At 39.9% G+C, this 27,749-nt stretch overlaps 4 protein-coding genes across 4 annotated transcripts in view; all 4 read right to left on the reverse strand.

Annotated features, from left to right (window-relative positions):
• Positions 1-803: 803 nt before the first annotated feature.
• On the reverse strand, positions 804-8,018 carry LOC128366469 (cytochrome P450 11B, mitochondrial). Its single transcript, XM_053327191.1, has 10 exons — positions 7,690-8,018; positions 7,340-7,510; positions 5,804-6,018; positions 4,393-4,596; positions 4,047-4,228; positions 3,796-3,962; positions 2,653-2,731; positions 2,327-2,539; positions 899-1,027; positions 804-864 (listed from the first exon to the last, which is right to left on the reverse strand). Exons 1-9 carry the CDS (start codon positions 8,016-8,018, stop codon positions 917-919), a joined length of 1,671 nt encoding a protein of 556 aa, XP_053183166.1. The 3' UTR covers positions 804-864; positions 899-916.
• Positions 8,019-11,346: 3,328 nt separating this feature from the next.
• On the reverse strand, positions 11,347-13,371 carry LOC128366286 (complexin-3-like). Its single transcript, XM_053326968.1, has 4 exons — positions 13,286-13,371; positions 13,132-13,237; positions 12,711-12,794; positions 11,347-11,568 (listed from the first exon to the last, which is right to left on the reverse strand). The coding sequence occupies exons 1-4, from the start codon at positions 13,369-13,371 to the stop codon at positions 11,347-11,349; spliced, it is 498 nt and encodes a 165-aa protein (XP_053182943.1).
• A 5,200-nt stretch (positions 13,372-18,571) lies between these two features.
• On the reverse strand, positions 18,572-23,645 carry clk2b (CDC-like kinase 2b). The gene is made up of 11 exons (XM_053327192.1): positions 23,580-23,645; positions 22,814-22,904; positions 22,659-22,725; positions 22,467-22,583; positions 22,199-22,365; positions 20,840-20,934; positions 19,514-19,643; positions 19,338-19,420; positions 19,153-19,232; positions 18,986-19,076; positions 18,572-18,895 (listed from the first exon to the last, which is right to left on the reverse strand). The coding sequence occupies exons 1-11, from the start codon at positions 23,643-23,645 to the stop codon at positions 18,713-18,715; spliced, it is 1,170 nt and encodes a 389-aa protein (XP_053183167.1). The 3' UTR covers positions 18,572-18,712.
• Positions 23,646-24,824: 1,179 nt separating this feature from the next.
• The window catches only part of LOC128366287 (meiotic recombination protein REC8 homolog), a 10,559-nt gene continuing 7,634 nt past the window's right edge, over positions 24,825-27,749 (reverse strand). The window contains 6 exon segments of the mRNA XM_053326970.1: positions 24,825-24,928; positions 25,425-25,534; positions 25,664-25,747; positions 25,837-25,921; positions 26,212-26,254; positions 26,350-26,564. Coding sequence (XP_053182945.1) covers positions 24,825-24,928; positions 25,425-25,534; positions 25,664-25,747; positions 25,837-25,921; positions 26,212-26,254; positions 26,350-26,564 — 641 coding nt within the window.

Raw genomic sequence — 27,749 nt, forward strand, 5'->3', positions numbered from 1 at the left:
AGCCAAAGGACAAACAGACCTTTGCTCTTTGCTTGACTGCAGAAAGTATATCCTGCAACCCAATTCATCGCTCACCTAGGATGATATAATAACCCTACACATATACACAATTTCCAGACTGGAGTAAAGGTCGGTTTTACACATTGAAGTCAAAGTACAATACTATGTCATTCAACTTAAATTTCCAACAGTTCAAATATACACAGGTCAAGTTGGAGTATTGGTATTTAAACACGCCGAGCACAAGGAGACAGTTCTTTGTTTCAGGAGAAAAAAACATGTCAAAGTCACTTGAGTTCACCACAGCGCATCAGCAAACAAATGATTAAAAGGTGAAATTAAAGGGATCAATATGTGGCAGACCGACAGAAATAAACAGTAGAAGCTTCCAGCTGAGAAATATGCAATCTACCTAATAAAGGCTATCTGAGCCAACACAGAATACAAACACAGAATAAAGAAAAGCTGTCAAGTTTGAATCTTTAGAAAGAAAGTGACCAACCTGTTGGATGCAAGAAGCAGGCTAAGAGTGAGGAGTGACAAGCACGACAAATGTTAATGAATGGTTTGGTGCGAGTTTCAGCACCATCTTGTGGACAACAATAATGCTGTTGCATGCTTTGCCATAATGACGACCAAGGCAACAGTATAAGGGAGTTATTATTCTTTATTTTGTCTATCAATACTATGAATTCTTGTACTGAATGCAATGTGTATGAGGCTGCAAAGAAAGCTGAGAAACCTCCACTGAGTATCTTGACATATTAGTTAAATTTGTGGATTGGCACTGGGTAAATTATGGGGTTAAACACAGACTGACTTATGTTCTGTGTGTGTGCGTGCATATTCCAGCGCACGTGTGCATGTGTGTGTGTGTGTGTGTGTGTGTGTGTGTGTGTGTGTGTGTGTGTGTGTGTCAGAGCTTGCTGAATGTGATCCTTGGTGGAGTCTCAGGCTGGAGGATGAGGGTGTATTTGGTTTTGATGTCTTCTGAAGATGGCACACTGAGACGGAAGCTCAGCAGGATCTAGAGGAAGAGAGAGACGGGGGGGATAAAGGGAGGCAGGGGAGAGGAGGTGGTGGTGAGAGCAGAGTACATGTCATGGTGCTTGGCAGATGTATTGACGGGATATTATGTATGTGGAAATTGGTTTTGGTCACTGCAACAATTCCTACTCTCCATACTGACCATAAAGCTATTCTCTCTGAACACGACTACACAGTAAGAAATGGAGGGCCAAAATCCACGGCTCTCGTTCTATGCAAAGTTCAACTAATATGACACATCAGCAGCCTCTGTTAGCTAGATTGAGTCTGTATCTTCTAAAGTTCCTCATTGTCACTGCGGACTCAAGATACTTGCTGAGCTGTGAGATATATAGAGAGATATATTCTGCAAGTGGCACATGAAGAAGAAATTAAAGAAATTAAAGTCAATGTGGAAGTCCCATAAAGTACAATACCATTGTCAGTTGTTAGACGCTGGCTCCAAAAAAATCCCTGGCTCCAGTACACTCCCACTCAAAAAGCTTCAATTTCTCTCATAATAATTAAGTATATTTTTTTAATGAGTCTTTATGGTCTCAGTCTCTACATTGGGGTTCTCTAATTTTGGAAATTATCGCTTCATTAATAAGATATAAAGATGAAGTGCTTTGAGGTCTGCTGTGTAGGCAGTGATTGACAGCTATGATTGACAGTTCACACACCGAGACTCACACCGAGTTGAACTTTTGTCGTAATGTTTGGGTAACTTTAATGTTATCTGATGTTACCTGCCGTGTTATTTAGCTAATGTAAGCACAAGCCTGCACTGCTTGGTATCCCCAGTGAGCGTTAACTTCCAGAGCAAAGACAACACCCCACAGTCCTTATTTGGAAGGTCCAGGCTACAAACAGAAAAGATGGTCGCCGATCGTAAACAGCAACTCTTTCTTTGAGAGATCCTAAAAAAGGACGGAGTTGTGGCTGACAGCTAGCAGATAGCAAGGCTCAGTAGGAAAGGGCTGCAAAACAATGGCACCTGTGTTAAGGTCAAGTGTACATAAATACAAAGTATGTGGTTCACTCTCTAACATGTGAGTAAAAAGATGGTTCTAGTAAATAGCTTTAGGGTAAGAATAGAGAGGATGAATTGTTACAGTGATCAAGGCCAGTTTCCATGTACATAATGGCACATCAATACTTGCACTAAGACAGACTTCAGAAAATCTGAACCTTCTCTCTGTCTTCCTTTTAATAACTCAATCACATCCTTTTTCTCTGACTCTATTATCATCCTTCTTCTCTTGTTTCATCACTCTTTCCTGTTCCTACTGTCACTCACATGCATGAGTAAGAGCTGCATCTCATTTTCAGCAATCCTCCTCCCGACACACTGTCTCGCCCCAAACCCAAACGCCAGAGAGCGAAACGCCGTCCCTTCTCCTCTCTGGTCCTCATCTCTTTTGCTTCTCCAACGGCCAGGATCAAAGCGCTGTGGATCTTCAAACACCTTTGCACTCCTCCCCAGGGGGTAAAGACAGGCCTGGACCATCGTCTGATGAGAGTCACACTGAAGTCAGCTATAGCTCTGAAAGTTTCTGTGTGCAGATGAGTTCATGTGGGACTTTGGTAGAGAATAAGGCAGAAAGTCACAGTGTGATTGCTCACCCCAGCAGGTATGTGGTAATTCTGAAGAACGATATCTCTGATTGGACACCGCTGAACTGTGATTCCCACCGGGTATAACCTCACACAAACAACAGGGAAAAACACACTTAAACTAACACATTGATAGATGTTACATTTGACTTCTCACTCAATTCTCAACACCAACTCACAACAGACTGTCAGACAGCTGTTCCCTGCAGACTCTTACATCTATCACCTTGTCTGGTGCTTGTTTTGGTGCTGCAGGGGATTTTGGCCTCAGGTTAAAAGATAGTTGAATGTAGAGTATGTGTAGCTTGCAGACTTCATTCAAAATTAGTCTACATCTACACCTTAGTTTGGATATTTAGGAGAATATGCTTTGTGAATCTGCAGATGCAAGGCTGGAGTACCTACAGGGCAACTAATTCAAATGCCCCAGGTTCACTATGTGTCAGTTTTTAGTAATTAGATTAATTACAATTTTGCAACACTAAAAGTACAATATAAGTGGAATCCTGCAATATTAGGCAATTCTTGGAGTTTATCTTGAAGTGTCAAAATGCATTTTTGAAATCGTGATTATTCTAATACAAGTAAAAAAAGAAAAAGTTCTTAACTCAGGGTCCTGCTTTTTCCAGAGCTTTTGACCATATCAACTGGGTGTCATGTATGGATTAGGTGTATCAACTTGTCATGAAGATGTGCTGGTACTGGAGGTAAGTACTTATGTCAGTCTCTAGTCTTATAGAAGAAATCACAATAACGACTGAGCTTATACGTTAACAGATAGATGAGCAAACCGCATCCGCTGATGAAGACCATGTGATACGGTCAAAAGTCACCCAGAAAAAAAACTATGTCTTTAGTAATGAACAAACTTTAAATGTGCTTCAAATTAAATCACAACCATCTACCAAAAAACTGAGCAAATTCCAATGTCATTTGATTGTTTCAAATTACAACCTGTCTGAAGTTACAAAAAAACCTGCAGCCATTTTAAGGAGACTGCCATCCATAACAAGCTGTGTTGTGTACTTTGAGGTAACGAGTATACACAATGCAGAGATGGTGCAGCTAATTGTGTGTGTAGGTTGTCAACTGGGCCACACAAACAGATTTATCAGGCCATGCGTCGCTGGATCTGTCTTGTATTTTGTGTACCTGAGAATCTCCTTGATTGTGCCTTTCAGCAGTGGTGCCCCCTGCAGGGCTTTGTGAGGGTCACCACCAGCCTGTGCCCATGATGCCCTCACCTGCTGCCTCACACTCTCCTGCACCTCAGGGTTGCGGCCCAGCTCAAACAGAGCAAACTGCAGGGGCACCGCTGTCTGCAGAGAGGATGGGATGAGAGGTGACACAGAGTCAGTTAGTGTGAAGTATACAGACGCTGGCTAAAAAAGATACACACACACCGTGTCAACTCCTCCAGCCATCAGCTCAGTGATGTTAGCTTTGATGAGGTCCAAAGATAGCTGCCCTTTCTCCATGAGTTGGCCCAGAACGCCAGGGTACAAGCCTCCAGCTGTCCCATCCTCAGACCTTTGACCCCGGGGAGATGACAGGCGCCGGTACCCCCTCTGGATACTCGCCTCAGCTGGAATAAGACCAGCACAGAAAGATAGAGGCAAGTGTGATAGAAAGAAAAAGGAAGGAACACATTGTAATCGATTAAAGAGAGTAAGGGGAACCATAAATACAGACCAAATGTACTATTATTCATATTTTAGGAGTCCAATCCCTGCATGAAGCTTGTCCTACCATGGCTGAAGATATGGTCCCATGCAGTGGCATGCTGTGTCCACAGGGGAGCGCCGATGCGCAGTAGCAGGCGAGGGGGCAGGTAAAGGAGAGGGGGGGTGGTTGCCAGCATTCTCTCTACAGCCCAAATGAACTTCTGAGACTCCAGGGAAGGAGATGAAGAGAAGAGGCCCATACGCTCCCCATAGAGCACGTGTCCACTGGCTGCAAGGGGGGTGGGGGGTTGGGGGTGGGTGGGGGTATGTGCAGGTGGGTGAGAGAGATAACTGAGATGTCTCAAGGTGAAATACCACATTTCAACCAACCTAAAAAAGGAGAAAGCTAAAACAAGAGGACTGGCTTTACTGAATACTGGACCTACAGGTTGACAGTTTTTAAAACCTCCTGACTCATATTTTCATGTTTTGAATTAAGCTTATTTGGCCCTCGATGGGTTGAACTGTGATTTGTGAGTTTATAAATCTCCTGCAGAAACTGAATACACTTCGAAAGACCCAAATAAGCAAACCAGACAAAAAATACATTTATTTCTATGAAAACAGACATCCAAAGCAACACAGAGAGCAAATTTGGTTTTCTGAGTGCATACTGTGTCTCAGAGGAACCGTCTCTACTCCACCCGACATCCATCTCTATCAGATCATGTTATATTAACGACGCATCAGTGACTGGAATAGTTTGTTGCTAGTCTATTCCTACCCCAGCTTAGCACCTGGCTTCATATGCTTTGGTCCATTAAGAGCAGTCCAGTATGACTCAACTCTCTCTCTCTCACACTCACACACACACTCACACACACACTCACACACACACTCACACACACACTCACACACACACACACACACACACACACACACACACACACACACACACACACACACACACACACATACATACAAGTGTACATCATCTTTGTTGGTGTTTCTATTTTTAAAGGTGAATGATCTCCTTGACATGCTACATCTGTAATATGTTAACGATAGATATGCCCAAGGGGGGGTTCAGCAGGGGGAAGGGGGGTTTTTTTGGGGTTTTTTTACTGAACATTTTTAAAGGGTGACGTATAATTCTTCTGATGTGAGAAGCTGTCGCAGCCTACGTCAGCATTTGTGACTCAACCTAAAAAGCCAACAGTTTGCCTGAATGGAAGCCTGTCTAAAAAGGTAGACATTAGACCAAGGTCAGTCCCTGCTGTATAATATGGAAACATCAGAGTTTGAAAGTAGGATTTTCCCATCGAATACTCATTTTTCTTGAGGCTTTGATATATTTTACAAGTACCTACACTTTACTTACTTTGCTTGAATAGAAAAAGATCCAGAATTGTTCAGCCTCTAAGTAACACAATCACACATATATAAACAAAAAGAAACCAGAAGCCACAGATCACAGGGGGATGATGACCTCTGACCTTCCAGTGCGAAGCGGAAAAGGTCAGGACTTGGATCGATGGTCAAACTGCGTCTCCCCTCTTCTCCTCTCCCCTCCCTCTCCACTTTGTCCCGCAGCATTCGAGAGAAATCACTCGACACTTCATCAATGAGGGGGAGAAAACGCTTTACGGCCGCACTCATCATCACCTCCTTGTTGAGCAGTAGACGGTCTGCTCGCCACTCCTCTCCGTTCCTGTGGATTTGGAGCGAGGCATTAAAGAAGTTGCTGAGCCTCAAATTGACCTGTGTCACTTATGTTCAAACATTTTGAAGTAAAGAGGTTGAAAGGAAAACTAGGATGGATACCTTTTCTGAAGCAGATGTAACTAAACATTACTCAGATAAAGGTGTATTGTAAAAGGTATAGTACTGCTTTTTAAAGATGAAACAGTTACTTGGTTACATATAGGAAAAGCATTCTGATTGTGACCATTTTCAGCAGTCCATACCCACTGAATTTAAACTCCCAAATGTGTTTTTTCTTTGGAGGAGAAGAAGATAAAAGCAAAACTTGCTTCTGCCCCTGTTGGGATTAAAACTAACTAATTACAGCTTAATTTTTGCCTTTTGTCACAAACACAGTTGCCTCAGTGACTTTTGAAAGCTCTCAAAGAACTTAGGTTCTGTTTGGCATTCTCCAAATGTCAAAAGAGGCATTTTGAAAAGTCTCCCTAAAAAAACTCACGAAAAATTGTGCTTTTTTTCTTGTTCCTGCAGATGAATGTTTGAGCTTCACTCTGCAAGATGATGAACCTGCAGAGTCTGACATCAGAAGGCTGTTTTCACATTCATCTGCTGAAAATGGAAAGTTTCTCTGTGCTTACTGACAACACAACTAGTTCGGAGCAAATCCTGGTCCAGTATTCAGCTTACACTTTTTCAGTGAAGTAGGAGACATCTCTCCGTCCCTCGTCTTTTTAACGAGGGACAAGAATGTCATTTTAAGAATTTCTAATAAGATAACTCAACTTTTTAATGGAAAAAACATATCAGACCCAAATTATTATTCAAAGGAATAAAATGTGACAGGAAGGAATCTTTAAATATATTTAAATATATATAACAGATAAGTCACACTGAGGTCAGAAAAATCTTTTGCAGGGGAGACGTGGCCAGAACACCAGAATAAAAAGTGTCAGACAAAATAATACAACATCAGGCAGATGATGACACAAACAAGAAAAATACTAAAAAAAAACCCCAATTAATTAATTAATTAAGAACATCACTGACAAATAACAATACTAAGAAGGCTAAAATGAGCTTTAAAAAACATACTATAATAGGTTTTCTGTCTGTGTTGTTTTCACTGATCCTTAGTACGCTTAGCTTGAACAACACCTATCTATGTATTTTTTTCAAACTTTAACTTTGACCTTTGCTTATTTAATGATGAAGGTTAATATAATAAAAAACAACTTTTCAGATGTTTTTTCAAGGCTACAGCATTGGGAAAATAAGTCTGAACACTTTCCACAACTCACTGAATGACTGTTAAAGACACACATGGAAACAGGTGTGCTACTGACTTGAGAAAGACTCCCTTGCTGTGCTGCCGTATCTCTCGGTGTGTGGCCCAGGGCTGCAAGGTCATCCGTCTGGGGTGGAGGCCCTCTGAGCGGAACAGTTCACTGATGTCGACCGGCAACATGATATTCACACTGCTTTGGGTGCCCACATGCTCCCTTCACACACACAAACATACATAATCAAAAAGATAACTGCTGCTCATGCATTTTGAAAAACATTGATGTCACAACACTCTCTCTCTTCATTCTGGTGTCTGTGCCTCTTCCTGATATGAATCCTTATCTTTTAAACATTTCTGTTCACAACAAATCTACCATCTCTATCTTCCTGCTACCTGTAGATAGGGCCGAGGGTGTTGAAGGTCCTCTCCATGTGCTTGTGGAGCAGCCGGAAACGATCTTCTCTCCAGAATTTCACCAGATTGACCCAGCCGCTCCTCCCTGTATGGGGGATCTCCTCAAAGCTCCGCACCCGTCCATCCACACCCCTCTTTCTAACCCCTGTACCGGCTTTGGCTGCTGCTTTTCTCCCATCTACCTTCCCATCTACCACTGCACCTGCTGCAGTCAAACAAAGACCCCTTTGTGATGCAACACCACAAATCAGATTTCTGGACCCACAGGTGCCCTGCGGTCTGACACACACAGTCACACAGATGGACATGCTCCTCTTCATCCAAACTGCTCTGTGTCTGTCGGTCTCATCCAGAGCTTGTTGTCGTTGTCTTTGCAGGACTGATTACTTCCCTCCTCCATCCCCAGCCCAATATCCTTGAAAGTGCTAAGTCACTCAGATGAACTGATAGGAGGTGATGATTTATGGATCTGAAGGTGCGGAGTTCAAGAGAAACACAACAGTGCCCAAATGTCAGGTTGAACCAAAACACACACACACACACACACACACACACACACACACACACACACACACACACACACACACACACACACACAGACACTGTGTAAAAGGCCAAAAAGACAGATAGAGTCCAGCTTGTCAAAGAAGCCTTTATTATTACAAGTTTAATTTGCTGCTATTTCACACACACACACACACACACACACACGCACACACACACGCACACACACACGCACACACACACACACACACACACACATACACATACACAAAAAAAATCTTTGCTTCATGTTGTATAAAAACCTTTGACATTGCAGCATTAGACTAGTTTCACACCAATTTACACAATAAACAATCTCAACAACATTTGGCTCACAAGTTATACACGTCAGAGATTATTTACAAAATACGGATAAATAATTTTCTTAGTCAATCATACATACATATATAATGTTATATCATTACTTATATGAATGTGTTGCCCTGAGGTTCCTTACTTGTGTATAGATCACCCAGTTGGATCTATATATATATCATTTAACGAGCTGAGTCAGCTCTGTAAACACAAACTAGTGGTACTTTCTAATTATGGACACAACTAACAATTCTTTTCATTCACCTATTTTCTTGATTAATCAATTCATCATTTCCTCAAAATCAAAGATGATATCTTGTTTCACCTTTCTTTGATCATGCATGACAAAGAAAAGTATTAAATCGTTCTATTTAACAAGCTGAAACCAGCCTTTTGAGGACTTTTACTTCGAACGACTAAAAAGATGAATCGACTGTCAAAATAGCTGCCAATAAATCTTCTGTCCATTTACTAATTGATCCATTAACCAATTGTTGCAGTTCTACTTTCTATTCTAATATACAACAGTGTCATAGCGAAACTTCACCATGACAAGCTTTCCTATGTTTAGCTTGCATCAACAGATTGTGTAATATGTAAAACTACAATTATTAAAATGTAATCTAAATGCAGCGGAAATATGCTTTCACAGCAAATAAAACAACATTATATTAATTACATCAACAAAAGTGTTTGACATATTTTCAAATGTCAAAATTAAATAAAGCCTATGGAAACACATCATAGTTTCATCATTAGTTTAAATATGTTTAATATGTAAAAAATGACCACTTGTGAAGTAGCTTTCTTAATCTAGAATATTAATACATTAAAGGTTGAATATGTAGAATATTTATTAAAAGCTATATTTTTTTAAACATAATACAGCCACGGGGCGTTTTGAGGGGTACAGAATGAAAGTATTGCTTTTCCATAAAAAAAAACATATTTAGTCTGAATTATTATTTTTAAATTTTTTTGACGGGTTCGACAATGACGTTCTGACACGTTCTGTGTACACTGTACCAGCCATTTAGCGGCCGGAATTGCGGGTTGCCAGGGTTGTCTGTTGTTCCGGCGCAGCTACTGTAGGCTGGCACTGGGTGAAATGGAGTTGTAAACAAACACAGCCGTGTTGGACTTACTAAAACCAGCGTTTTTTGCTCTCAAGTACAACTTTTCATCATAAAACTTCGAAGGTAAGACAGAATATTTGTTAGTCGCTGTAAATAAGTGGTTCTTTACCTTTGTATTCTTTGGCTGCTGGTTCACTGAGTTTTTAGCGCAATAATAGTGGTACTGTTGAACTCGCCAGGGTCTTAGCTTTCATATGAGATGCTATTTGTTTGTGTACCATGAAGTATCAAAACGGTAGCAATGGAAATGTGGAGAGTGGGTTGACTTTCTGACGCTATTCGGATTTTGATATTTGATCATTAACCTCTTAACGCACGCTGTTCCGTTCACGGGACTGGACGGATGTTAGGAGGTAGCCACACGTTCTTCTGAATGTTTTAAACACCAACCCTTAAACATATATATTCATGCCGTACATTGTTGGAAAGCTTAGATTGTTCTGATTCATTCAAGGCCACTCACGACTTATATGGTTGCTCACAGCCGTAATAGTATTAGCGATTAGCTTGGCTAGCCACTCAGCTAAGTGAGAAAAGCTATAATGCCTACATACCTTCAAGTCTTCTCTTTATCCACAACGATCATCTTATGACACAGGACTTTCTGTACAGCTCGCCAAGTATCCATTCATGTGAAATATGAAATCCGTTTCCATAAAACCGGAATATTTTCCTCAATATGTCCATGTATTTAGTCCAACACGTAACGTAAGAACACAAATAACAAACCATATACGGTCCGTTTACGTCATTTCCTGACCTGCGCGTCCATCTCAGAGTACACGTGACTAGATGTTTACGACCGTGAGCCTCTTCTGCTTCTGACGACACCACACACAAGCCAATCGGTGTTTAGGATTAGGCAGTACATGCAGAGACATTGCTGCTACTCCCACTGGCGTTACAATGTAATGTACCTCGGTGGTTTCAAGTCAGTTACAACGAGGGTATGTTCGCTTCCTGTTTTCAAAATAAAAGCACCAACTCTGTCGTTATGGTTTTCTTAATAATAAAAGGCAACGGGTGTTTTATTTTGTGAAAATGACCGGAAGTACGTTACTCGCTACGGCTAACTTGAGTGGCTCCGAATTCGCAGGAACAAAACTTTAAACAGATGTTATTTGGACAAATTAGCGTCACATTGTGGATCTAAAGGGCTACTTTCTAGCCTAAAAAGGTTAGACATGTGGATAAAGTGGTATATTTACAGAGTTAGAGCTAAAATAAAATCCGGCACCGGACCTGGCAACCCGACTGCTGGAATTACTTTTTGGTTGTTGCGACTACGATCTCGAGACTTTAGATGGCGTTGTTCTGCTCATTCTACATATTCTACCTTTAACAGGTTTGATTCACATCAACTTAAAAGATCTCTTCAGTTCATGTTCAAGTTATTACATTTTATTATTGCTACACAAAATTCAAAAAAATAAACAGAAAACAAAAGAATGAAGGTGTGAAAGTGTCACAACAGCAATTATTGAACTGAGTCTCTATATTGATGTACAATGTACAGTTTGCGTGTGAGCAGCAATCATAAAGTACAGTACAAGGATGTTTCCCTGCTGTTCTCCTGCAGTTCTTTTTTCAACTAACCCAATCAAAAGGCGGAATACTAATCGGCTCTGTGATCACATAATGATCACATGACTTTACAAGACTGACCCCTTACTAGTTTAGGAGTGGGCTTGCTGTGTTTCTTTCCTGTGAGCGCCGCTGTGTTGAAGTTGAGCCCTTGAAAGGCTTGCAGCAGGTCGAAGCCGTTGTCCTTGGTCTTGGTTTCAGGGTGAATGATCTTTGACAGCTCGTGGGGGAGCGACATTTTCCCTCCAACTGTCCTCATGTGGTTTGAGTCCTTACAGTTCTTAATTATGAAAGTACAGAAAGAAGCAGAGGAGTAAAAGACTGAACATATAACAACAACAACATAATTCTCTGAATTGATTGCTCATGCATAATTGAATATTAATAAACCTACATACACGGAGCACAAGCAGGAATAGACTTATAAGGTGAATTTTCTTTTTATGAAAATGTATGACAAACTACACAAGCTTTCTTGAAAAGGGAGTGCATACCATGAAGACTGTGAGGCTGCACAATGCTCTAAATAGGTTAGGCTAATAAACAGTATTTGTAAGTCATTGTCGATCTGGTTCAGAGGCTGCATCAAAATGCGCATGTTGATAGAAAATTATGCTCATTTGCTTTGTGCAATGCTGTAAGAAAAAAAAACAATAATTATGATATTTGTACAAAAACAAATTTTGTAAGTCAGACTAATGACCACTGAGTTAAGGACATTGAAAAGAAGGATGATTTTCTTTCAACAGTCAGTTGAGAAGAGGTTTTTGTTGATGTAATAATTTCTCCTATTCATACTGACTATTAAAAAAAGTCAATAATAGTGGATATCTGCCACATTTACAGTCTTTTTAGCATCAAATTCCCTTTTTGTGCTTCCTCGGATAGTGTTTCCCTGACGATCTGCAGTGGAACTATACTCACAAAAAGAGGGACTTTGGCATTAAATGAACATTGAAATATATCTACTAATTTAAATAATTTGAACAGCTGAGGTAGGGGTGTGACGATATTAAAGGTAAATCATTAAAATGTCTCCACAATCTGCCTTTATAGTAGTCCACACCTAGGATGAAGCTTCATATTAAATTGTTGTATTATTGTCTGTGGGACAGTTCAGAGTTGGTATTTGCATGTTAAAATCATTTGGTTATAATCAGTTCTATGTACATCTATTTTAAAATAGGCCATGCAAACAAGAATCAGGCAACCAGTAAGGAACATCATAAAACAAATCAATACTTTTTCAGTATTTAGGTGTACATTAGGTACACTAGGTGACAAATTTGAAATTTGTAGAAAATTTCAAAATTAAAAACTATCGGAAATCAGTGAATTTGGAAATGGATATGGCTATACTGAGACTGATTGAGCTGAGTTTTTTCAGACATCCGACTATACAACACAAGTGCTCATACAGACCTCAGACAGACGATATTTTCTCCTGAAGTGAGCTCTCACAGTTGCTCTCTCTGCATTTTTCTGAGCATTCTTCGCTTCCCGCAGCTTCCTGTGAACACAGCAAGCAAACATAAATACACCTGACATACTGCAGGCAAAATTCAATTAATGTAATATCTCTGTCACACAGGTGACTTGAAGTAACTGGATTCATTTTCCGTTCTTGCTCTCATGAAAACTGCAAACTGGAGCAGGTGATAACATTATGAGATATTTAATTGTGTATATATTTAAAGCATGTGTTTGTTTTATGGAGTTTATGCTTCAGATGTGGCTAATCGAGCTTTCCATATCATGGATTTCACATGCAAAGGTAATGTTTCCTGTCTCCTTCTAGTAATTATGAAAATCCACATTCTGTGTTTCTGTGAAAGGTGTCCACTTGCCTCTCCTTCTCCAAGTCTGCCTGGTAGGAGCGAATCACTGATGCATCTTTGGCATGTGCAATGTGGCGAGGAGGGGTCCTCCCCAACTTGCTGCATCCTCCTCTTCCTACACCACCTCTGCCCCTCTTGTTCCTGCGTTTGGCACACAACTTCCTCTCCTTCACCCCTGTCACACAGCTGGTCAGCTTCCTGACGGGCTTCCTCAGCGACTTCTTTACTCTCACAACTGACTCCATGATGAGCTCTCAGGACAGAAGCAAAACACCACACCACTTCTATTTTGACAGATGATGGGTGAATATGTGATGGTTTTCTCCTTCGCTCATGTTCTGTTGCTCTGACGGCACAAACTCAGGACACACACAGCCTCAAGTCCTGCAATAACTCAGGTTGAAGCCTGTCAAGGACAAGGACAACAGTCAGACAAGGCTCAGACACACAGACTTAGTGAGTACACACTGCCTCACGCACACCTGCTCTCCCCTCATATATTACTCAGGACAAATTTGACTCATTTATACATTTGAAAGCAGTAAAACACCCTGAACACTGTGTTCTTCAAGCCTGGTAATTTTATGACTTTTACCAAAGTGATCCAGAATACACAGCAGTTGAAATATTCCCACTTTTATTTATTTTTGTACAGCTGATAAAAAATTATTGTATGCAAATGGGTGTTCTGACCATTCAAGCATTTGTGTTTGCTTTATTCATATTCAGTAAAATCATTATGGTTATTTTAGGTCAAATAGGACCATGTGAATGTTTCTTCTCCAAACAGGATCGTAAAACCTAAGGAATATGTTTCCTCTGCTCTCTGAAATCTTAATTAAGGGTAAATTACACATTTATTAAATCCTGATGATGTTCTAATGAGTGAAAAATAGTTTAGAAATTTGGTGTTGAGACTAAAGGATACTGTAAAGAGCCAGAATATGAACCGTACATGAGGGTTAAAAAGGTTGCATGCACAGATGAAGTATTTGTCTGCTAGATTGATGCCAACAGAGTAAAAGGACAAAAAGAGAGAAAGATGGAAACCACACACGCATAAAAAGAGACAAATGTCACACTTTAACATTTTGGACAGCATATTCTTCAGGCAATTTGTCACAATCCATCCACAGACACAATGAATAGAGTTTTTCAGCATGGTTTTCTAGTCATTATTTGTCTTACCCATGCAGGAGGCCACAGTTGGCAAAAGGCTCACAGCGTAAAATCCAAATAAAGCTCCAGCCAGATGGCCTCTGATGCTACAGGACAATCCCACAATGTCTTAGTATAAACCAGAGAAAGCAAGAGGAAACAACAAGACTCTCCAAGACATCTTGTGTGCTCCTTTGTCCTGACCATTCGTTATTCTGAAGATTCACTCGAAGGTTTCAGTTTGTCACTCTTCTGCTTTTTCTCCTCCAGACTCTCTCCGCTCTTCTCCAACCCCAAGTCTCCAATAGAGATTATGATTTAAAGGCCTTAATGAAGGGGAATCTTGTTAGCTGTGGCAGGGAATGCACTCGATGACTCACGTGTTTGTGATGAGGATTTAGACACTAGCTGATGTCATGCTGAGTGACACACGCATGCATAACACAGGCCTGACATCAGCACTGCTACTGTGTGCAGGCTTGTTTCTCTTATAATGCTGAATTATCTGCATTTCATTTTCTTTATTTAGGAGCAACAGAGAGAGAGAGAGAATGTGGGTGTAAAGATGACAAAGGGGGAAGCAGGTGCATAATATTCAAAGCCAGCCAAGTGGGCCCCAAGGAAGCCATTCAGCTTGATTTTTTTCATAACACCTGATGAGACCAAAAGCAGTGAAGATAAAGAGATGAGTAAAGATATGGAAAGAGGGTTCCCACGTGGATATTGTCTCCCATCACTTACAATGAAAATGCATTATGAAGGGATCCTCTAATGTAGTGGTTCCCAACATTGTGGTCAGTACCCACTCAAGGCGTCGCTGGATTAATCAAAGGGGTTGCAAGATGATAGGATAGGATACAGGACACATACAATTGTTCAGCTTTTTAAGCTTTCTTCTAATTTCTGGTTTATTTTTGTGGATTGCTGCATTTGACCTCATCAAGTATCTAAAAGTTATTCCAATAAATAAAAAGTCCTCTTTCTAGTCGATGCATAGACTGTTTGATCAACCATGATTTTAGTGATCTTGACTATTTATGAATGACTCTCCATGGTGAGTGTTGGGCTCTACGGCCTACTCTAATGCCCTATTTGGCTTTGACAGCACACACACAGTCAGGCCTTCACACCACTTTAACCTACCCATTTAAAATCCCTTGTATCCCTCCTATTCTTCTCTCTCTGTTGTCCAGTACCTCATTTTCTGGCAGGTGAGGATGGTTTAATGCTTTAATGAGATCATCAGGAGGCCACACCTCCCTGAGCTCATTTGACAGATCTGGGATCAGTTAACTGCCACAAGTGCAGGAGTGTACAGCTGAAGGAGGAAGGCTGAAGTGATCGTGTGTCAGCAGTTCTCCTCAGCTTGTAGAGTTCAGACAAATTACTGAACCAACATCTGATGTATGTTAAGATTCTTCCATTCATTAGCATCGAGAAAAAAACTGCAAAACCCCAAAATTAACAACAGTGAAAAGTAATTGTACAAACATCTTTCATGAGCAATGCACATTTTGTCAAATGTTTTGTACAGAGTGGACTTGATGTTTGTGTGTGAAGCAGAGTTTCCATGCAAGCCCAACAAAGAGAAACCACTTAAAGGATTCTCAGGGGGATCAGTGTTCAAAACGTGACATCAGTCACTGACACCCACACACATGTTTAACATAACCTTAAACTAACCTAAACTTAAAATCAAGTCTTCACCCTAAAATGAATGATTTACATTAAAGGGATTTGCATTTTATCCCCATAAGAAATGTGAATCTCCACAACACAACTGTGTTAACAGATTTACAGTACGACCCCACAACGTGAGGAATACCTAGTACGCACACACAATCCAGCTGACCAACTAAAACGGTCGGAGAGGGTACAAGGTCACAGTCCAGTGAGGATTTCAGAATAAACAGGCTAACTGATGTTAGCATGTTAAAGTGAATTACCACAACACACCAAGTGAGAACGTGCGATTACACACATGCTTCCTGTGTGAGCATACACTTTCATTCACAACACAGCCATACCAGCTTTTGGTCTTGAACGGAGAATTTGACGGTACAGAATTCACTGAACTTGTTCACACATGACCCCACACAGGAAATGTTCCTGCATAATTCAGGGATAGACTGCATGTGTGAAACGGGGCAATAGAAACACACACACATATACAAGTGCTGTGTACCACAAGAATGTAACACTAACAGGTAGCAGCCATGAATAAAAATGTTGATGGCAACATTCAAAGTTCACATAAAAAAATATGTGGGACTGACATCTAGTTCTGCCAGTGAGGTGACAGAAGCTACATGCAAATACATTTTCATTAAATACTAAAAATACTAAATATACATTTCATAATACATATTAGCATAATGGCCTCAATACATAAAAACAGTAGAAATTATTGTTTTAAATAAAGTGGATATTGTCATCAAGGGATTCCCTTCTGTGCTATGTGAACATAAAAACTTGGAATATTTTGCATATTTATTTAAATTTTTCCTCAAACACAGCAACACCAGATAGGAACAGGAAAATTATGATTTCAAATAAATAAGATGTCCTTCATTTTAAATTAAATATAATTGCTGGTCATATTATATCATACTTGGATTTTCTTTTTAACGCAGTCACACTATATAAATGTGGTTTGTACTAACTACATGCATCATGTTCTGGCTGATTCAGCTGTTTCTGTCTACACCAATGTTTGTTTGAGTAGTGAATAGTTTTGGCATAGACAGAGCCTTGTGATTCCAATGTTTCTTAAACTCTACAGTCTCATTAAGCTACCTGTTTAAGCTCTATTCAGTGATGGACCCGACCACCATGTTGCCTTGAGTGTTTGGATGCTGGAATAACAAATAAACCAGACCTAAATGTTTCCATACAGGACCCTAATAAAAAATCTATTTTACCTGAACCATAAGTTATTATTTCTATTTAATATCATATTAGTTGTTTTATTAGTTTCCAATCATTATTTTTTCTCAACCATAAGATGTTAACCCAAGTCTTAACATTTAAATACAGTAAAATTAATTTGACACATGCTGCAGTAATTTTTAAGCTTAGACGAAAATACTTGTTGACTTAATGTATAATGTATATGTATATAATATATACAGGAAAATCATATGTAACTTGTTTTTAGTTGTTTTTTAGTTTTTAAAAATGTGTGAAGACAAGTGACACATTTGTTATTAATGCAGTATGAAAAGCATTCACAGCAGTTAAATCTGTGTTAGCAACAAAGCTCTGTATGAAGAAGCAACGAGTAAACTGACTTGTTTATGCTCATCCACTCACACAGACTCTGACTGACTTTCCTTCAGCAACTGTCTCCATGTACGTGTAGAGATATCTAGTAGTAATTTTAGCCACCATCATTCACATTAACAGCCTAAAATTACTTCTAGCATAGCCAGGGAAGAAGGTCATAAACATACCTTCACTAATACTTCACTAATACATACATACTATGGCAGACAACAACCCACACACACACATCACACACTTAAGGTCTCATTTTATGAGACATGCTGACGCTCAACCTCCTCTCAGATCCTCCAAGGCTGAAGAGGAAAGCTGGCGAGTGCACACACTCACTCAGCCTTGTGATTGTGCTCTCTGCTGAGCCACACTCAATCAAGATGCCACAGGAGGGCTGGGAGTCAATGGCAGCTACGTGACGAGGATGTGTGATCGTTATTTGGGTGATGAGCTGAGAGTCCTCAATCAAAACATAGAAACAGAAGAACTGAATTTATTAAACGACTAAAAAGAGACACTCCATACAAAAAATCATACAAAAAACATCAGTTTCACCTTGTAAACTGACTAAACTATAAAGATAATTGTTTTAGGATCATTTAGTTGTGCATTAAAATTGATCCTCTAAATGTTAGAGATACATTGTAAAAGTAATTTGCTGTTTTTTTTAGCATTTTTGAACAGACTCAATCTGCTGGCGTGTGGGGGTGAGGCTTCAAAGGACAATTCTGGTGGTTTTGTATGTTTAAGCCCATTTACCACTAATCACATGTAATTAAATTATGAGTAAAACATTTTAAAATAGCACATGGTCAGCAAAAAGGTATTGTAAGTTGCTTTGGACATAAGTGTCCCTTAAATAAACACAATGTTAAATGCCCTATTTAGTTTTTTGTTGTTATTTTGTTTGTGCGCTAACTGGCTTGAAATGGGCAGGGCTCAGTTGGACAGGACTTAGCCTGATTTGAATCAAACTTTTATGACAGTTTATTGATGTTGCTCTAAATTTCAATCAAACTGATCAAATTAATATAAATGTTATGCAGAAATACTTGACTTGTTATGGGCTTTAAATACACATGATTTGTAGTTGGAGACTTAAACATAATACACAGTGTGTTATGGTGCTAAAAGGTTGAATGGCTTTCAAGGTCATCTGCTCATATCACAGCTGTTCCTCCACAGCTGACTCTTTCCTGGGTGATCGAGAGGCAAGAAGAAGGGATGGCGAAGAGCAGAGGAAAGAGATGTGCGTTTTGAGGGCTCGTACTCCAGCATCATCTCCAAGAGATGAAAAAACTGATGGTGCTCTGTCCCTTGTGACAACAAGTACTTCTGAAAACATGGATTAAGAGAGAAACATGTTGTGTAGAGAAGCAGATGCACTTAGCTTGTGGTAAAAAGTTTGCATCTGTCTCAGCTCACCCTTAAAGGCTTGCACTTGGCTTTCACATTACGTCCAGACTTGGAGCACTCGCTCCAGTTGGGACGCCCATAGTAGAAATATTTCTGCTTCCTGTGAGAAACATATTTTTTTGGTCAAAGTGTGTTTTTTCATGTCTGTAATTAAGAGTGTACAGGTTTGTGATTACCTGGTTCTTTGGATCATCCTCCGAGGAATTGGTCCCTGGATTTTCTCCATCATAGCAAGATGTTCCCTATTGTCATGAGTCTATAAATCAACACACGTAAATGCACAAGTGAAAACTATAAGCAAGATCAAGATCATCCTACTTTCAACATGCTGTAATTGTACTAGTAAAAAAACACATATAACCTGGTACATTGTGAACCCTTCGTAGTATTCAAACAGGATGCAGCCAATACTCCACACATCACAAGGGTGACTCCAACCCAACTCTGCGGGAGAGGAAGAGAAACCGAAGCTTTAACACCAACCAAACAAGACTGACAGCTTCTGGTTACTCTCCAGTCTAAAACAACATCTCTTACCCAGTATGACCTCTGGGGCTCGATAGTGACGTGTAGAGATGATGGTAGAGTGGTATTCATGGTCAAAGGTGGCGCTGCCAAAGTCAACAAGTCGTACTGTGGTGTCATTTAGTCTCCTCTCATTGCATTTCTGAAGGAGGACATATGGAGCACTTAAACAGTCTCCAAACTTTACCAAATTATTTAATTGGATGATTCAAGTTTATATCTATTGGGATCCTTTTTCTAACCACATGATCAGCATGGTCCTGGGGATAGCAGTACTGGTTTGTCCCCCTGTTGACCCAACCCTTCAGTCCAGACAGAAGTATCTTAAACAATAGTTGATTGCAAGACAACCTGTACCTGTGGTGACTCCCCAACTATTCATGTAACACCGTCATGAGTCAAAAATTGAATTGAAAGTTTCATTTTTTAACAATACCCTCCGAAGCTTTGTAATTTGTGTTTACTGCTAATTATCAAATGTTTGCATGATAAACTGAGATGATGACTACGGTAAACACTGTACCTGTTAAACAGCTGCACTGACATTGTTAGCAGGATAGCAAATTCAACTGAAATCCCAGCTGTGCCTAAGCTGTGCCTAAAGTATAGTTATACAGCACTACGACTGTGGATATATGTCTGTTGTAGATATGGCCATCACTTCCATTAGATATGATAGAAATGATACTTCCTAAAGTGGTGGCTGAGATCAAGGAACAGAACAACATAGCCTGACTAAATCAAAGTCTGAAAAGGAAAGAAACATCCAGATTTGCATTGATTATTGATGGTAAAAGAAAACCTATATATCAGTAATGTCCTGTTTTGCATTTAAAAATGTACTCCCACACCCACACAATATGATAAGTACAATAGGTCAAAGTTGAACCAAGAAGTTCTGCAAACTGTAAATTTATGGTTACCATTTTGCCTTCTTTCTTTTTTTTAGCAATGTCAGTGCATCCACAGATTTCAGCAATCGTTCAATTCTGTCATTAACAACAGGAATTATAGCCAAAAGTACAATTATAAGACCTGGGTTGAAAATAATAATAATAAGTTCACCCCAAAAAAGATTACTTGAAAAAAATAACATCTGTTCAAAGATGCCAGACTGAGGTCAAAAAACAGCCTGGGTTTTAATTTTTCCTGGGTAAATATATTTATATAAAGGGACTGCATGTAGGTGGTTCGCTGGTTCTGCTGAAACAAATTTGTATCCAACTGAGCCACAAAGCAATCTCCCTGTTCTGTCTGCATTAATCCCTGCTTATTTAACATTCAGATTTTCTTTCACCCCTGAAGGTTTCAGCCTTCATGCCTGCAGGTGTTTCTAACCTTCTCAGTGTTGTATATGAGGGAGTAGTCTGAGTTGACAAAGAGGATGTTCTCTGGCTTCAGGTCGGTGTGCGTCAGCTTGTTGTCATGGAGAACTGCAGTGGAGACAGGGGGAGGGGAAGAGGAGAGAAAGTGGTTGTTTAGGTGTATGAGGATCCAGTGAGCCAACGCCCTCGTCTGGTTGAGTTTTCTGTTGGTTAAACAGTTGAATGTGCTGTTAGGTTTGTGGAGGAAAGCTCAAATTTGTGTGGGTGTGGGTGACTTGTTCATTTTTAACAGGGGGGATGACCCAGTGGGAGGGTTAGGATGAACATAATCTTGAAAACCTAACCCTAACACTAGGACTGGATTATTAGATAAGATTAGCCTAATTCTTGATAATAATAATAATAATAATTGTAATTATAATTTGGATTTAATAGAACTGCAATTAGACTAAATACATATTTTGTGTAGGTCTATTCTTTTACCAGATGTGGACATTAAGCATATTAATAATGCTCATTTTTCAAAACACAACTTAGTTTGACCGTATGAACTTCACCTTGAATTATGTAACAGTATCATGTAAGCATGGAGCAGTCAGTAGAGGCTAATATCTTCAGTTACATTATCTGCTCCTAACAAGCTATACCTGTAGTCATGTCACCCCTAAAATACTTACAGAAGTGGTTAAGACTGGGGGTGCAGCAGAGATGCTATTGAAATATAATATTTTCGCTCTTCTGCACATTGCTACTTGTCATTTTGATTATAAAGGTGACACTACTGATTGACACTTTTTTGCTGTCCACTTTTTCTCAGTCCAGCACTTCGGTCAGTTTCGTCGTGGATCCATAATATTCTCTAAACTACAACTACTCAATTCTATATTTATATTGTAGCTTATAATCTCTATAGAGTAGATAAGATAAGATAAAATATTCTCTTATTAGTTCCACGATGGGGAAATGTACAATATTGCAGCAGCAAAAAGGAGCAATTACAAATCTGTTTGCTACTTCAGCACCATGGAGAGTGCCATGGGTTTATCAATACACAGCACAGTTAGGCTAATTATATTTCACAGGCATGTTCTGGACGAAATTAATGAATTGTTGGGCTGATTGTTATGTATTTGATTATTTTATTTATTATTTTATTCATAGAATTGATTTGTTTTTTAGTCACCAATAGTTGTTGGTTAATCAATAGTGAATATAAGTGATGGTGAGTTGAAAGAAAGTCATAGTTGCACAGTTTGTTTGCTGCAGCATCAGTGGCACAGTGGTGGATAATATGCTTAGTGTCATCATTGACATTGAAGTACTGGAGAAAAGGCAAGGTGTTATAGTTAACTGTGATGCACACTCGACTCACAGCTGACAGCGTGGCAGATCTGATTGGCCATATGTCGGATGTGGTTAATGGGATAAGGCAGGAAGTTGTTTGCTTTCAGAAAGTCAAAGGTGCTGAGAGACAGCAGCTCAAAGGAGATGCACACGTGGCCGTAGTAGTTAAACCAGTCGAGCATCTGCACACAGTGACTGATGGGGAGAAAAAAGGGGAAAGAAACATAGACTAAATGTATGAGACAGAAAAAACAGACACCTCACCCAGAGTAAAACCAAAATAACAAACTACCCACTGTTTGTTGTTTGGATCTTTCTCACTGATCTTCTTCAGCACATTGATTTCCAGTTTGGCTGCTTCTCTGTATTTGTCCAAATTCTTAATGATCTTCAGAGCTGTTTGGCTTCCCCCGCTGTATGTTAAAATAAATAATAAACACTATACATGATGTATATAGGAACTTTCATTATTACATGAATATTTGTACCTTTTGTGGTCCAAGCATTGAACCACCTTCCCAAAAGTCCCTTCACCTAAAGTGTCGAGTATCTCATCTGTAAAACAGATTGAAGTTAACCTGGATGTTGATGCCTGAGCATTTGTATGAAGGCTTCCAGCTCTTCAAACTGAACTGATACCTACATCTGTGTTCGAGGATGTCCCCACTCTTGTAGATCAGGTGGCCATTTTCAGTGTCTCTCTTACTGTGATCTGCAACCTGACCATTGCCCTGCTGAAAATAATGTCAACTAAGTGTGTGACAGAAGAAAAATCAGTGCTGGGATCAACAAGCTTATGTCCCTTTTCTCACTGAGTAACATCTAACCCTCGACCTTAAAGGGCTACGGTCACTATATGTTTACATGCATATACAGACCATGGGAGAGTGGTCTCAACTGTAAATGCAACAAATCTGAACCATTGAACTGAACCCACTTGAGAAGAGCTCAATTTCAGGTATAAAACTCCACTCTGTTTTCATTCCTGAAGAGTGTGAGCTTATACATTAATGTTGACCTGGACATGTTCAAAAGGAGGTTAATAAGAAATGTCAAATGACTTCTGGACTCTTTGGAGGAGCTGAGGCTCTATTTCCATCCACATTCTAAGACTGTTATTAATATCAGAAGCCCAGCATGTGCTGAAGAGACACTTATTGCAGGATAGGGGCCACAAAATAGACTGTGCACAAAACCAAACACTGACATAAATAAACATGCACAGTCTGCATGTGTGTTTGTTGTTAGAGAGAGAGAATGTGGAGCTTGAAGTGTACAATGCTAAGAAATCATTGCAACCACATAGTGCAGATGATTTTAGGTAAACTGTCAACCATGATGGAGAGGTGACAGTTATTAGTACAGAATAAAACATGCAGAATTCATGCATAGAAAATGTAGATACTCACAGACAAGCAGAGGCATATACAGTCCAGAAAACCCTTAAACAGAGAATATAGCTCTGTCTTTCCCATTATGCGGAGGTGCAGAGCCTCTCAGAGTAGAGACGTGCTTAAGTGGAAGAGAAGAGGATGGAGGGAGGTTGTAGCAGGTGAAGTAACGAGACAGTAAAGAAGAGATGGAAACTACCAGGAGTTGAAGAGAAAAGGCACACAGGATGGGACAATACAATATAAAGCAACAACACAGAGACGAGAGGACATGGACCTGTGACAAAGTAAAAAATAGCCTGTGGTGTTGTCAGCAGGAAACCGAAAGCAAAGACAGGAAACACAAGTAAAAAGCGACACAAAGTCTGACCACAAAAACCAACAGAGGTGAAAAAATAAAAGTACCTTAAGAGGAATAAAGAAAACACCAGAAAGAGTGAACAGCTGAGGTCGAAGACAGAAAAAACAAAGTGACTGACAGAAATGAGACGAAACGAGGAAGAGGACAAATAGAGAGACACAGTGAGCGAGCTGAGACAGACGCTAATAATAAACTTTGGTCACAACCCCCTGAGAGCGTCTTGAGAGTAGAATCAAGATGTGGTCAGGGGGAGCAAAAGAGGGTGAGAAGATTCGGAGGAGGAGGGGGAGAGAGATCTGGTTTCATTCAACTTACTTACTCTCCCCCTTGCACCTCCTTAACCCCTGCAATATGTTTTGCCACACCTGTCCTGCACTGCATAGCATAGATACCCTTCAATATACAGCATGCACTTTCTCTTATAGAAATAATTGACAGAGATCATATCAAATGTTTATTTTTTTACTTCTCTCAAAGGTAGTCATCTGTAAAATAGATTATGTTTCTGTCAGCAAAGGAAAACAGTCATGAGGTCATTAAAAATATATATTTAAATATCAATAAAAATATTCATTTGAAATGCCATATAATTGATACAACCTGTCCTAAATGGACCAATGATGCAAAACCATGCTTGTGGAAAGCTTATGACATAAAAACAAGTAAAGGGTAAACATTAAAACATTTTAAAATATGAAATAATTATAAACATGTCAACAAGACACACCAACATCAAATGTTATGAAATGAGTTACAATTTATATTTACAACTAATTCATGTGTATTGTTTGAATACTAAACTCTTCTTTTAAACACAAGAAACAACCTAATAATCTTCTTTTCTGACTGAACCATAATGTTTGTTTAGGTGATTTATGGGGACCTTTGTGACTGTGTACATGTCACAAAGCCAGAACTCCCTCTTCCCAGTTCGGTCCAGGAAATATCAAGATGTCCCCATAAGGCTGGTCCTGCTCCACACGCACATTCCTGGCTGATAATATCACTACACACAAACATGCAAGATTTAAAAACCCACACCCGCTTAAAATCAAACAATATGATAAACTGAGTTGGGTTTGGTGGCATGAAAATCAATCAAATATAAAAAGATTTAAATAAGCAGCTCATATTAAAATTGGGTACATTTTATATACACACACACACACACACACACACACACACACACACACACACACACACATATTGTATTATTTTTCTTATTGTACATTATCCTCTGTCGTGTTGTCAGTTTAAGTGTTGCAGATGTCAACAGTATCATCTAGCTTCTCCCCTCCTCATTATAAAAGCTTCCACTGGTGACACTGTTGGTATTTTCAAAGCCCTTACTCAGACTTTTTCTAAGCTGAAAGTTAGATCCCATAACTCACCAAACACATATTTATTAAAGAGCATCCTCAGGCGCTGATGCTGCAACATGAACACAATTCCAACAACCAGTAACGGGACGATTTGATGATAAGTGAAATTGATGCCCTCACCCAGAAGCGTGTGAAAAATTTTGCTGACAGCTCTGCGGTCAGCGTCTGGCGGCAGAAGAGACTGAAAAACCACAGGTGCCACTTCGTGCTTGGGCAACACTGGCATCAACCTGGGCAACACTGGCATCAACCTAGACACACACACAAGCACATATTTCTGTTTCCAAATGCAAAGATCATATAAAAACAAAATCAAGATGTCTGAGTTTCTCATATTTCAAGTCAGATGCGGTCATTACCCAGGAGACTCTGCTGACACTCTACTCTGCATGTCCTCCATCACCTCTGGGATGTCCCGCAGTGTGGACCTGGATACAGTGGACCTGCCAGCGCACACACACACACACACACACACACGCTTGTAAATATGACTGCACTCATATAGTCATTCCTATCGATCTTCATTACTTACCCTTCTCTCTCTGATGGGTGCCTGGGGGAGATCTCTTGAGACACCTCTCTTTGGTCGGTGTCCTCCAGAGGCAATGAATCATGGCCTTGACAAACACACACACACACACATGCACACATTTTGGTTCTGCAGATGTTTGAAGACACTGCATTTGCTTATATTCAATCCCTGGAGGCTTGCCCTGACCCTTAACCAAAATGAAACATGCCTAACCTCCAACCCTGACCTGAACAGCCCTCCTGTTAAGGCACAAATCACTTAAGCTCGTGCTGAGGACAACAGTCTCATGCCTCAGTTAAACACAAACAAGCTGTCCCCAGTCCGCTGATTTCTGATGTATTGGTGCAATCTTCTGTATTTTTTCACAAGGTTTACCTGAAATACCAAACATCTCTGGTTCTGACACATCTCTGGGGACCTGTGGTCACACACAGGCATAGATATTATTCATCTTGTGACATTTCTCATCCTCTCCCAGTATAAAATATTCCCAAATCAAACATTCTTCCCCACCTCCTTGGGGCTGAGCTCACGTCTCTCCTCTCTTTCATCCATTTCATCCATTTCAGCCATCTCAGCCATCTCAGCCATCACAACCATCTCGCGCTCTCTTTCTTTCTCAGAGTCGGTTGACTCGGGTCCTCTCTCCCCGACCTGCAGGTCCGAGCCAGAGAGAGGCAAGACATTCGCAGCCTGTCTCCATAGAAACAGCACCTCTTCAGGCAAGACTGCAGGGGGAAAAATGGATTTGTGGTTTATTTTTGAAAAGGTTGCTTTAGTCACGTCCTTTAACATAGCAGTCAGATGATGTGAAGATGAGTGTGAGAAGTCTGAGGGAAAAAATAATTGAAATGTGTGTTTCACTTCACATACATAAATGATTACAACAACTTAGAGGCATCAATAAATAAAATGGTTGTAATTTAGAGAAACTGTAGATGGTCTCATTGGTTTTTATTGTAATGATGGGCATAATTAAAGGAATATTTAACCTATATTGCCTAGTTTAAATTGTCATTATTTGTGTACTTTATATGTAACCTGTAGCTGTTTAGCTTGGAGAAGTGATTAAAAAAAAGGACAGAATGAAATGATGTACACTGCCTGGCCAAAAAAAAAGTCACCACCAAAATAAATGGTCACACACCTTTTAGTGTGACCAAGCCTTTAGCTTTGATTACGGCACACATTTACTGTGGCATTGTTTCGGTAAGCTTCTGCAATGTCACAAGATTTATTTCCGTCCAGTGTTGCAATCATTTTTAACCAAGATCTTGTATTGATGATGTATTGTCAGACCACTGCGCAAAGCCTTCTCCAGCACATCCAAAAGATTCTCAATGAGGTGAAGGTCTGGACTCTGTGGTGGACAATCCATGTGTGAAAATGATGTCTCGTGCTCCCTGAACCACTCTTTCACAATTTGAGCCTGATGAATCCTGGCATTGTCATCTTGGAATATGCCCGTGCCATCAGGGAAGAAAAAATCCATTGATGGAATAACCTGGTCATTCAGTATATTCATCAGGTAGTCAGCTGACCTCATTCTTTGGGCACATCACTCTGGAACAGGGTCAATCTGGACTCATCAGACCACATGACCTTCTTCCATCTAGTCCAATCTTTATGCTCCCTAGCAAATTGAAGCCATTTTTTCCAATTAGCTTCACTGATTAGTGGTTTTCTTAAGGCTACACAGCTGTTCAGTCCCAATCCCTTAAGTTCCCTTTGCATTGTGCACGTGGAAATGCTCTTACCTTCACTATTAAACATAACCCTGAGTTCTACTGTTGTTTTTCTACGATTTGATTTCACCAAACTTAAACTTTTGGTGAAATCAAATCGTAGAAAAACAACAGTAGAACTCAGGGCTATGTTTAATACGGGCATGCACGGGTATATTCCAAGATGAC

The sequence above is a fragment of the Scomber japonicus genome, chromosome 10 (genome assembly GCF_027409825.1).
Source record: "Scomber japonicus isolate fScoJap1 chromosome 10, fScoJap1.pri, whole genome shotgun sequence".
NCBI classification, from domain to species: Eukaryota; Metazoa; Chordata; class Actinopteri; order Scombriformes; family Scombridae; genus Scomber; species Scomber japonicus.

Bases quoted from the DNA above. Each gene is read 5' to 3' on its own strand.
- LOC128366286 (XM_053326968.1), bottom strand. From the start codon at position 13,371: ATGGAGTCAGTTGTGAGAGTAAAGAAGTCGCTGAGGAAGCCCGTCAGG. The intron at 13,238-13,285 runs GTTGTGTGCCAA...TGGTGTAGGAAG, and splicing joins ACAGGGGTGAAGGAGAGGAA to AGGAGGATGCAGCAAGTTGG. The intron at 12,795-13,131 runs GTGGACACCTTT...GTTCACAGGAAG, and splicing joins ACTTGGAGAAGGAGAGGCAA to CTGCGGGAAGCGAAGAATGC.
- LOC128366469 (XM_053327191.1), bottom strand. From the start codon at position 8,018: ATGTCCATCTGTGTGACTGTGTGTGTCAGACCGCAGGGCACCTGTGGG. The intron at 6,019-7,339 runs GTTTCCATGTGT...CCAAATCCACAG, and splicing joins CTCAAGTCAGTAGCACACCT to GAACGGAGAGGAGTGGCGAG. The intron at 4,229-4,392 runs GTAGGACAAGCT...GTCTTATTCCAG, and splicing joins GGACCATATCTTCAGCCATG to CTGAGGCGAGTATCCAGAGG.
- clk2b (XM_053327192.1), bottom strand. From the start codon at position 23,645: ATGGGAAAGACAGAGCTATATTCTCTGTTTAAGGGTTTTCTGGACTGT. The intron at 22,584-22,658 runs GTACAAATATTC...TTTAACATACAG, and splicing joins CAATGCTTGGACCACAAAAG to CGGGGGAAGCCAAACAGCTC. The intron at 19,233-19,337 runs GTTATATGTGTT...GTTGATTTATAG, and splicing joins AAGGGTTCACAATGTACCAG to ACTCATGACAATAGGGAACA.